The sequence below is a fragment of the Microtus ochrogaster genome, unplaced genomic scaffold (assembly GCF_000317375.1).
Source record: "Microtus ochrogaster isolate Prairie Vole_2 unplaced genomic scaffold, MicOch1.0 UNK46, whole genome shotgun sequence".
NCBI lineage: Eukaryota > Metazoa > Chordata > Mammalia > Rodentia > Cricetidae > Microtus > Microtus ochrogaster.
This window is the reverse complement of record NW_004949144.1, coordinates 1,429,703-1,441,682: the sequence shown is the minus strand read 5'-3', so window position 1 is coordinate 1,441,682 and position 11,980 is coordinate 1,429,703. Positions and strand designations below refer to the sequence as shown.

At 37.8% G+C, this 11,980-nt stretch overlaps 1 protein-coding gene across 1 annotated transcript in view; it reads right to left on the bottom strand.

Annotated features, from left to right (window-relative positions):
• Positions 1–356: 356 nt before the first annotated feature.
• LOC101982069 (killer cell lectin-like receptor 2) overlaps positions 357–11,980 on the bottom strand; it is a 32,996-nt gene continuing 21,372 nt past the window's right edge. Inside the window, exons 5-7 of the mRNA XM_013354488.2 lie at positions 6,317–6,401; positions 574–713; positions 357–493 (exon numbers count right to left, since the gene is read on the bottom strand). Of these exons, the coding sequence (XP_013209942.1) occupies positions 357–493; positions 574–713; positions 6,317–6,401 (362 nt within the window). The remainder of the gene's footprint in view (positions 494–573; positions 714–6,316; positions 6,402–11,980) is intronic.

The window sequence follows — 11,980 nt, the reverse complement described above, 5'->3', positions numbered from 1 at the left end:
GTCTATAGGGGTTCTACATTTCATCAAGCTATCGAGAAAGAGAACATTTGGACTATGGTATGGGTTCATTAAACTAATTTGGAACTATTTATCAAGTCTGAAATTACAATTTACAGAAAATAAATGCTTTTTAAGGATAAATTCTTCCACCTGCAAAACAATATCAAACAGTAATCAGCTAACTAGCAAGGAAACAGAAACATACAACTGCATTTTACTTCATTGTTATGTCAAAGCCATGGATACAGAGATGATTTAACCTAGAGATAATAAGATATGTGTGCCATTTATCAATGTTCTGTATTTCGTTCCATGTGTCATTCAGCAAACAAAAAGTGATTCCTCAGGGCCTGGGATCAGAGAGCATCAGTACTGTTGACACAAGCTGCTCTTTTTATCAGGAAGGAAGATGGCTTCTGCTTTGTTAAATCAGATTTTGGAAAGTCATCTTCCCTTTCCAGCTCCTCACTCGGTTTATGCAGCCAACTGAGACCTGTGAATGAAACATTCAGGTGTTAACTAGTCTGAAATCATCAGAGGAAACAAATACAGATGGCAACATTCCATTTTTACCTTTTTTTCGACTGCACTTAACCACTCTTTTTTCACATATACAGCCAAGGCGTTTAGCACAATCATAATCTTGTATGCCTGTTGAGCTGAGAAATGCACAGCCTCCTGTGGCACGTCCTAATTTTGTTACTGTCAAATCACTATAAAACAAAAAAAGATAATGGGCAGTTATTTACAAATGAAGCTTACGGTAATGAAGACCATGATTATTAAAACAAAGTATATTAATTAAAATATACAGAATACGGAATAAAAAATAAGAGTATCAAGAAGGGTTTTTCACTTTCTCTAAAGTCATAAAAAATGGCCTTGAGCCAGTGACATGAATCAGTGCAATCAGGTCACTATCACCAAACCTGATAACCCAAGTTCAAACCTCAGATGCCACACAGGAGAAAGAAAGAAGTGACTCCTTCAACTATATTCTTACTCCATCTGTCCTGTGTGATATTTGCACGCACATGTGCATACATTAACAAAAAAAATAAATGATTAGAAACAAATAAAACTTTGACATGTTCTCTTGATCACAACACAACTACTCATCTATTTCATATTGCTAATTTTTTATCCGCAAGTAAAATACAACTCATTATTACTTGGGGATAAATTTATTTTATTTTTTATTTCTTTTTCATTTCACATAGCAACCACAGTTCCCCCTCCCCTGCTTCCTGCTTTTCCCACCTCCATCTACTCTGTCAGAAAGCATAAGGCCTCCCTTGGGAAGTCATTAAAGCTTAAGGTAAGACCAAGGTCCTCCTGCCCCTGCATCAAGCCTGAGCAAGGAATCCCACCATAAAGAATGGACTCCAAAAATTCAGCTCATGCATTAGGGATAAATTATGGTGTAGGAGATATTTTTAAACTATGTTTCCCTGTGATACTTTTTGCAACAAACATAGAAAAAATAAATGTGTGGCACAGAGTGCAAAGTACCAGTGGCCATATCAGGGGATCAGCAGGTGGCAGTTGAAAGTCAAAGTGTCCCACCAGAAGGGAACTCTCTGATAGGTCATTCTCAGCTAGGCAAGGCCCCAGGGCCACAGACCCCAGAATGTCTTTTGCTTTTGCTGTGCCTTTACATATTTGCTGATGTTATCTTTCTTTGGTATCTGGCATGGTGTGAAAAAATGTGGGGAGACCCCCCACTGTTGTAATAGGAGCGGCGGGCTGCGTCCCTGGCACCCGGCCACCCCCATGGCTAGCTTTACCCGAAATAATTACACGGACACTGTATTCTTTTAATCACTGCTTGGCCCATTTCTATGTAGCCTCTTCTAGGCTAACTCTCGCACCTGGACTAGCCCATTTCTAATAATCTGCTGTAGCCCACAAGGTGGCTTACCGGGGAGATTGTAGCCTACGTCCATCCTGGGTCGGAGCTTCATTGCGTGTGCCTCAGAGAGCAGAGCTCTCACCTCTGCCCGCAAGAGTGGAGCATCGTGTCTCTCTGAGGCGTCTGCCCCCTAGAGGAGAGCTGTCGAGTCTAACCTCACTTCCTCTTCCACCCAGCATTCTGCTCTGTTTACTCCTCCCACCTTATGTTTTAACCTATCAGGGCAAGCAGCTTCTTTATTTAATTAACCAATGACCTTCCTCCATCACCCCACTGCCTGTAATATAATGTGTTTATCTCATGGAAACTTCCCACTCTTCTAGAGTATCTCTGGATTGTCATGAGAATGATTCCTCCCTAAATTGTACTGTCAAATTGATAACAATAATGTTAGTTTATACAGAGTTTTGATGAATAAAAATAAATACAAGAAAGTGTCACACAGCTAGGACACAAGAGTTTCTATTGAGGAGCTGTACAGACTGTGGCTTAACTTAGTGATTAATGAAAACAATTGAGTCCCTGTTAGCTTAGGTAGCTTGAATTCTTTTACCCTTAATGTTGGGAGATGTGCTCACAGGTTTCAGAGTGCATCACAGTTGAAACAAAGCTTTGAAAATAAAGTTAGACTAAGATGTTTTCATCAGATAGCTTTAAGGTGAAAAACCCAAGAAGATAATCTAAAGTGTTAGAATGTGTGAAACATTAAAGTCAGGAAACAAGAACAAAGCAACCCTATTATTACTAACTGATGCACTTTTCTTGCTAGGATTGGTTGATGACCAAAGGTTATGATTAATTCCTTATATCCATTTTGACACTCAATCTCCTGATATAAGAAACTATTAATAAGTAGGTATATACCCTAAAGATTGGAAGTAGAATGGACTGACAATTTCTCATATATAAAAGTTTATGCTTGTAATTCCTTTAAGATTCCTTATAAGATTACCTTTCAAGATAAGTAGTAAAGTAATTAGTCCTTCCTTTGTAACTGCAAAACTTCAGCCTGCCAGTGAAACTCCTAACTGTGAATACCTTGCTTACCCACATGGTTAATCTATAACAAGTTGTTTATTATGAATGTATGCAGGTTCTTGTAATAATTTGCTTTTCACTTATTACGTGTAAAATGTCTACTCAGGTAAGGGATGTGAAAAACATGCTGTTCGTTACTATTTGTTTTGTATTCATTGTAATCATTCACATAAGAAGAAGAATGTAGCCACACTGTAATTTTTGTATTGCGTGAAAGATTTTTCTGGGACAATAAGCTATAAGGGAAAGACAGAGATAGAGTTAATGAGAGTTAAGATGAGCTAGAAGAAAAACATCAAGAGAGAGGTAAAATGGGCTCAAGGAAGGCATCAAGAATGAGATTTAGCTGCCTTTGGGGGGGGCCTGGGCAGTTTGGATGCTCAACTTACTAAACCTGGATGGATGTGGGCAGTCCTTGGACTTCCCACAGGTCAGGGAACCCTGATGGCTCCTCAAGCTGATGAAGGAGAGGGACTTGATGGGGGAGGGGGAGGGAAATGGGAGGCGGTGGCAGGGAGGAGGCAGAAATCCTCAATAAATAAATAAATTTTAAAAAAATGAGATTTAGAAAGGAAACATCAAGAATAAGAGAGTTAAAATGAGTTAGAAGGCCTGTTTGGATGCTTGCTCACCTTCCTAGACCTGGATGGAGGGGGGAGGACTTTGGACTGCCCACAGGGCAGAGAACCCTGACTGCTCTTTGGACTGGAGAGGGAGGGGGAGGGGAGGGAACGTGGGGAGGGGGGTGGAGGAGGGAAAAGGGAGGTGGGGAGGAGGCAGAAATTTTTAATAAAAATAAAATAAAATTTAAAAAATGAGTTAGAAGGAAAACATCAGGAATAAGAGAGTTAGAAGAAAAATATCAAGGATAGAGTTAGAAGTAACTAAAAGGGAAACATCAAGAAATAAGATGGATTTAGAAGGAAAATATCAAGAATAAGAGAAGGAAATCATCAAGAAAATAAAGAATAGAGAATTCAAAAAAAAGAAGAAAGAAAGGTCTAAAGGAAACAATTAAGAGAGTGTGTGTCTTTTTCCCTAACTCCCCAGATAAAAAAAAATTTAGTGTGCACTGATAATGTGGAGTCCTTTTTAGATCTCTGCTGTCTGGAAATGGGCCCCACAGTTGGCAATACCAAGATCTCCTATACCTGTGTTTTAAGAAGAAAGGTGAGGTTAGGAATATAGTTGTGGATAAGAGTTTGTGACTGCTGTTTGGGATGTTTTCCTCTTTTCTCCCCCACTTTAGAGGTAATAAGTTTTGAACTGAAACAGTGATTTGCTGACTTCCATGTATTCAACACAATATCAGTCTCTGTGGAATGGTACATTAATGCCACAACTACGTTACTGTGAGAAGTAACTTAAAATGCTGAATAAAAATAAATCATTTAAAAAGGTGATGCCTGTCTATAACCACCAATTAGATAGCTGAATTAGGAGGATTACAAATCAGGGAATAATGTGCTGTGGATCAAGCCCCTGAAAAAATACAAACTAATCATTACAACTGTATTCAATATATTTATGAACAGTCAGAAAGCAGATTCCTATGCTGATTGAGGCTTTAGAAGAAATGCAACTCCCAAAGGGTCAGCAGAGCATAGCAGCAAGTTTAATCTTAATAGGCAAGGCAAGATGAATAGTGAATCTACGGAAAGTGACCATACAAATACTACATAATGAATGTCGACAGGGACAGGGGTAAAAAAACTGTATTCTCAGCATTTGGAAGGCAGAGGCAAGAGTCGTAATTTTTATTAAAAAAAAAAAAGCAATACAAGAGAGAAAGGTGTCATGTGACAGAGCACAGATAGAGGGATTTTTTATTGGAGTAAAGTGTACGGAAATGGAGGAGGAGGGGAGGGAAAACCAGCCTCTGGGGACAGGAGTAGCAGAAGAGATGAGAAACAAGACAGAGACAGATGGACAGACAGACAGAGACAGAGAGGGAAAGAGAGAGAGATGGGAGGTGGGCAGGGCCTTTTTAAAAAGGGAACATAGTGAATGTGAACAGGAGGAGCTTTTAGTGGCTACAGCTGAGGACTTATACTCCAAGGTCAGGCCAGTACAGATGCCTGAATACTAACAGCAAGAGGATCAGGAGTTCAAGGCTAGCTTGGGCAACACAGTGAATTTGAACCAGACTAGATTAATGAAAATCTGTCAAAAAAAAGATGAAACAGGAAATGAAATCCATAGAATTCCATGGGAAAGGGATATCAAAGAGATAAATTTTCAATAAAAGACCACTTTTCTTCAGTCCTGTATCTCAGCCAAGTAGAAAAAGTATATAGATTTTTCATAGGAACAGAGAGGGCAGATACATGAAATACATGGCTCATGGGCATATACAAAACAGGTAAGATACAATAGGAATGAGAACACACTTTACCCAGGCTTGAGATATAATTACAGGCACAATCAATAAAGCATGTGTGTGTTACATGAACAAAGAGAAAAAGACCCAAAAGAGAGTAACTATTGACAAGATACACAGGGAGCTCATATTCTCCATCATGAGCTCTATGGTGATGCCTACCTAGACTTCTAAATGAGAAATAAAAGTTAAGCTCACAGTCGTTTACTAGATTTATTAGAACTTGACATTGTAAACAGCTGTACAGGCATTTGTATCTTCACACTAGAGATAATGCTTGTGGAAATCACAGCTATCTGACAACCAGGCTTCCTTACTCAGAGCTCATATTTGGCCCTAGTAATTACACCATCATCAAGGGTCAGTTCTTCAAAATAGTCAAGGGCAACAGAGATCGCTTAACCTGGATGTAGGTATCCTCTCTGCCTCTGAAACTTCACTCCAAATTACCACCTGCCCATCGTTAACTCTGTATAATTCTGTAGGCTACAATCAAATTCATTAAGTCTGTGCCCAAGGCATGGTGGAAATTGTCATCAATCCTAGTGCTTGGGTTGATGCAAGAAGAGCAGAGCTAGCCCATGTGAAATAACCCTTCTTTTAGAAAACCAAAATTAATAACAATAATGTTAATCTAATCATATGAACATATTAATACATCTTATAAGGCCTTCTGTCTTCTGGCTACCTCTGTGACAACCTGCTTGAGAATGTCCTCAGAGGAGAGAGAGGAAGCTATTTTCCTGCAGATTTGGAATCCAGTTGTCCACATTGGTGGAGTCACATTTAGAGCAGAAGTGTGCCAGACCTCCCATCTTCCCAGCCACTGAATGAAAGGATCCTGAGAAAGTTAACACTGTTGATGCCTCATAAAGTTCTACAGCTGAAGAAAAAGAAATCCAGTGAATACTACAAAGGAAATGATGTGATAAGCAAAAGAAACAGAAACAGCACATTAAACCATAGAATGTCAGACAGAGACTTACCATGTAACACATTTAAAATAATAATGATAGATATCTTTTAATAGTAAAAAGTCAGGAACAGTCATATCTGCCTTTAATCTCAGCACTTTAAAAATAAAGACATTAGGATCAAGAATTCAAGAAAAGCCTGACTGAGATAAATCCCTATGTCAAAACAAAACAAAACAAAAAAAACAATAAAAATTAAAGTGAGTTTTAAATGCTATAAAAGTCAACTTAAAAATATTAGATAGCAAATTTACTTAAAAGCCAACGTAGAATTTGTAGGGAGAAATTTCAATATCTAGTATTTCTAAAAACATCAATAAGCAGGATGAATGATAAATATATAATATGAAAGTAGATGGGAAATTTTGAGGATTAAAATATCAGGTGTGGATGAGTATTGCAGGGTAAGGAAACACAGGATAAAATGTGGATTGACCAAAGGGGAAACTCAGGAAAATGAGTTAGGAAAACCCACTCAACAGTAAGTTCATAGTTTACCAACACAAAACAGACTTTGTGTTTCATTAGCAGTTTGGGATTGATTTCTTTTCTGTTTTTAGTATTTTCCTCTTATTAGGTATTTTGTTTGATTTTTCACTTTTGTTTTGATTTATTTTGTAGACAAAGAGTGCAAAGAACATGGAGTTAGGTGGGTAGAGAAGTGGGGAAGACATGGGAGGATTTAGCAGTAGGAAACCTGATCAAAATATAGTCTATGAAAAAATACAACTAAAAAGTCAAATCATAACTTAGAAAAAAGTTAGAACCACAGAAAGTATGAGTTATTAAGTGAAAATCAAAGTGCATGGCAAGGGATATCCTCATAGGAATTACTGGTCAGAGAGACCATAGGGGTCTCCAAATCAACACAGGCTACTGCCACTGCCCTTACTTACCATGTTGCTACCTCCCATAACTACATGGTAAGACCCTATTCCTGAAGACACCACACACTTGATATCAGTATATAGAGAAATCAATATCAAGCCAATCAGGAAATATCTTTTGTTTGGTTAGCATTCAAAGGGTCAGAAGGGGCTTTGCAGGATGCTGGGGGAGAAAACATGAATGGTCTTACACAGCACTGGACCCTTCATGCCACAATACTGATCTGCTAGACAAGAAGTGCCCAGTGGTATCATTGTTGTATGAAGCATTTAGCTAAGTATTCTTTATCAGTAAAAATTCAAGAGTCAGATACAATTGTAAGAACATGGATGATCAGAGAAGCAGAGGGAAAGTGACCAGTAACTTCCTCTCTCTCTCCTTCTAAAAATGAACCCTGTCCCACTGCTTCCTGTATCTCTCTATATCTCCCTATATGTTCGCAGTTCTCCAAAACTTCTATGGCTAATTTTGGTCAGCTCTGATTCAAAGTAAACTTTATTGTCAGTCTCAGATTTATCAGAGTGCAATGAAAATATCCTACAATAGGATGACTGCTTTCGTATTGGAGTTGAGGACTTTACCACATAAGAAATGCCATTGCTGTGGAATAATATCTTCTGTATACTTTGTGTGTATATGTCACTATGATTGGTTTAATAAACAACCTGACTGGCCAATAACTGGACAGGATCAAGCCATGCGGGAAAGCTAACGTGAGAAAGATGGGATGAGGAAGGGCAGAGTCAGAAGAGACATCAGTAGATGCACAGGGAGTAGGATGAATATGCATTGGTAATAAAGGTATTGCCACATGGCAGAGGGTAAATAAAGAATGTGGGTTAATTTAAAATGTAAGAGATAGTAATAAGCCTGAGATATTGGCCACGTATTTATGAGTAATCTTAAGTCTCTGTATTGGTTATTTGGGAGGAGGCAGTAGGGACAGGAAAAATTCCTCTAAAAATGGTGCCAAATATGGCACCATGTCCAACTACATAAATCCTGGAAAGGCTTAAAAAAGCATTCTAAATACACAAAAATGAAGTCAAGTATGGCATCTTGGTCACTGCCTTTTCTCTGTAGGCTCTGTTTGTTAGCATCAATCAGAGGCAAGACTCCTCTAAGAGGCAGCCTCCTGACTCAGCAATATTGGCAAAAACCGACATTGCTCTTTTTAAAATCCTGCTAACAAACATTGAAATCAGGTTCATGAACAGTGGGCAGTGCTCTGCTTGGTGGCAACAGGGACGCAAAAGCTACCCAGAGATGGGGCAATAAATGTAGCTCTAGACGGTACCTTCATCAAAAATCCAGGCTCTCAGGGAATCAATGAGTGGGGTGAAACCAGTCACCAAATCTTCCACTTTGGTACTAGCCATGACACTTGTAGTCAGAAAAAGAAGTAAATGTGTATTAAACACATATTCAGACAAAAAATACAAAATCAAAAAAAAATCTCTAAATCATTTACAGTCTGTTTAAAAATATACATAAGCTTGGGAGAGAGAAAAGAAACAGTATATATAGTCATGGATTAAAAATATAGTTTAAAAATAATAAAGTCCTTAAAAGGGGAGTAAAGTAATATAAAAGAAAAAAGTCACTTAAAAATGGAAAAATACACAGAGTCTGGATACTATGTATTATATTATTCTCCTTAAATTTTTTGACTGCTGAGGAAGGAGCACTATCTCCTAAGAGGCTTTTGATAATAAAAGCTTCTGGATTAAACCAGCCTATATATTTTGAAATGTCCTTACTTCAAAATGGAAATCAAAATATATATTACTTTGATACAGTGATTCTGCTTATATTTCCATAGAAAATAGAATGCTGTGGATTCATTCATAGTTAAGGAAAATCAGGTTTGATGGAGGGAGACCCTCTGAAAATTCCTGGCTATAAACATAAAGAAATAAGCTATAAGGCATGTGATGTATATTTTACCTGCTTATACATAAAAATTCATCTTTGGCTGCCTTGTGTAGAATACACAGCCTATACTTGTATTAATACAGATATGTATGTTATCTTTATAAGTTTATGTATGTTCAGAGCAAAAAGACCATATACAAATAAATGGACATGTGACCTCAAAATGCCTCTGTTACATTCTCCTCTGATGGAGGAGGGTCATCTGTCTATGTGTTACTTTTATTGGTTAATTAAGAAACTGCCTTGGCCTTTTGATAGGGCATAATTTAGATAGGTGGAGTAGACAGAACAGAATGCTAGGAAGAAGGCAATGGGGCAGACACCATGATTCCCCTTCCCAATATGGAAGTTGCTTAGACTCATGCTGGTAAGCCACAACCTCATAGCCTCTTATTGGCTAACTCTCACATCTTGACTAGATGCTAGAACTAATGGGTCAGGCAGTGTTTAAATGAATACAATTTGTGTGTTGTGATTTTGGGTATAAAGCTTGCCTTACAGGAGCCGGGCGGGATGAGAAGCAGGCCTGCTTGCCTCATTACTACACTCCTCAAATATTGAATCCAATACAATTTCACTGCTTCTAGATGAGATGATCCAGTCTCATTGAATACCCCATTCAAGGACTTTACCATAATCTAGAATTTTCTCAAAGTCCCCCAAAGATGGCAGAGCCCATAGACAACAGTAGCAGTCTAGAGAAAACAATGCTCACATTCCCAAAAGAAGGATTATGGATGTTGACTTTGTTTAGTGTGTTTGGTTGCAAGTTATTATTGGTCATGGTAAAACAACAACAACAAACAAACCAACAAAAAACAACTAACCAAAGGAGTTAGATTCAAAGATCTCTTTCTGCAAGAAAAGTGAGCATAAAAATGATAAAATGGTAGATTATTGATTATTGAATCTAGCTTAACCCCCAAAACATTTCACATGGGTATAAATTTGGTATATTGATAAAAATTTAAAGTTAATTTGTTTTACTGTATGTATATTTCTACCTTTGTTTAGTTATTGTGCTTATAGTGTTCATTTAAAAACTTAATGTATAATTTTAAAAAGTTATTAGTCATTTATACTAGTCAAACTTAAGTCATGTTAGGTTAAACAGATAAAGATTTGATTGTCAAGCATTTAATATGACATTTAATATGCGTAATAACCTAAGACTTTTCCTGACCGTGAAACATGTCTGCCTGGCAGTACCAATCTACTTCAGAGTAGATGATGGGCATTGAAAAACCTCCATATTGACTTTGTTTTCTTTATGGCAAAAGTTAGCCATGGAAAGAAAGAAAGTGCCCTTGCTTCAATTGCTTACAATGTGTTGTTCAAACTGGACCAGCAAGACACAAGAAAGGTGACTACCAAACCTTGCCAAGACAAGGTAGGACAGTCCTTCAAAATTCCCTGGTTCACAGAAAAGTCTGTCAGATATGTTAAGCCTATAGGCCAGAGCTGGATGTCCTAACACTATAGACAACCTTCAGGTGACTGTTCAGGTAACCTGGTGTCCTTGTCATTAGTTAACATTTCATCCTTCTGAGGTCTTTAATGGAGTTAAAGACTAAGTGGTTAAACTTATAGTTTTACTTAGTTATGATGGAAGGCAAATTAATGGTAAAATATTAGACTAACCAAGATAAAATAGACAATAGAGTATTTTCTCTACTTTCACCAAATACAGACTAGACATTATAACTGTAATTCTTACTTGATAACTGTTTCTGTTCTATATAATTCTGTTGTATATAATTTTATTATGTTAAAGTTAAAACCTTCCATTTTAATTAGAAAGAAAGGAAAAATGCTGTGGAATAGTTCTGTATGTTGTGCGACTATATGTCACTGTCACTGGTATAACAAACAAGCTAAACAGCTAAACAGGAAAAGTAAGGAGGGAATGCCAAACTGAGAATGATGGAAGAGGAAAGGTGGAATCAGAAACAACACCAGTAGAGGCAAAGGGAATAGGATAAATGTCTACATTAAAAATGATACTGCCATGTGGCAGAGGGTAAATAAGGAATTTGGGTTAACTTAAAAATATAAGAGCTAGTTAGTAATAAGCCAGAGTTATGGCCAAGAATTTATAAGTAATCTAAAGTCTCCATGTTGGTTATTTGAGGGCAGGCAATATGGACAAAAAAAATGCATACTTGCTATATTTGGCATTGTAACCTAAATAAAAGACCATGATTGTGGATGCCATGGTCCCTGGGGTGGAACCTGCTACAACCATTTTGCCAAGTTAGCATGTAGTAAAATTGTACTCTTAATATTTATGTTTATGGCCTAGACTTGGACTGCCCTCAGCTTTGATCAGAGAAGCTTCTTTTTGCAGTGGACAGTACAGAGAAGCAGAAGTATTCAATGTGCCAATGAGAAGAGAATATATGTTCAGCCATAAAGGGAACATCTTCACAAACCCATTTCCCCAAATGCCACCACTGAGACTAAGGGAACAAAAGGGAAAAGGAAGTAGAAAGAATGTAGGAGCCAGCCAATGGAGAAAAGTTTTCTGGAATGCTGCCTTCTAAACATGACAAGGCTATCCCTCTCACAAACTGGTTACATAGATGAGACCTGCACAAGATCAAGCCAACATAGATGGGGAGGGGCCGTCTGCCCCTTAGTGAATTACTATTGTTAGGTGAAAACAGTTGGAAATGGGAAATTTATTCTTCCTTGAGGTTGTGGCCATGACTAGGTTTCCTTGCACTAGTAGATGGCCTACAACAATGTTCCTATGGACAATATCCATAAGAAACTTGGGGTAAAGGAAAACATGTTAGAGCACATACAGGGGAAGCTTGAGGGGGAAAGTACGCAATGGATATGATCATATTT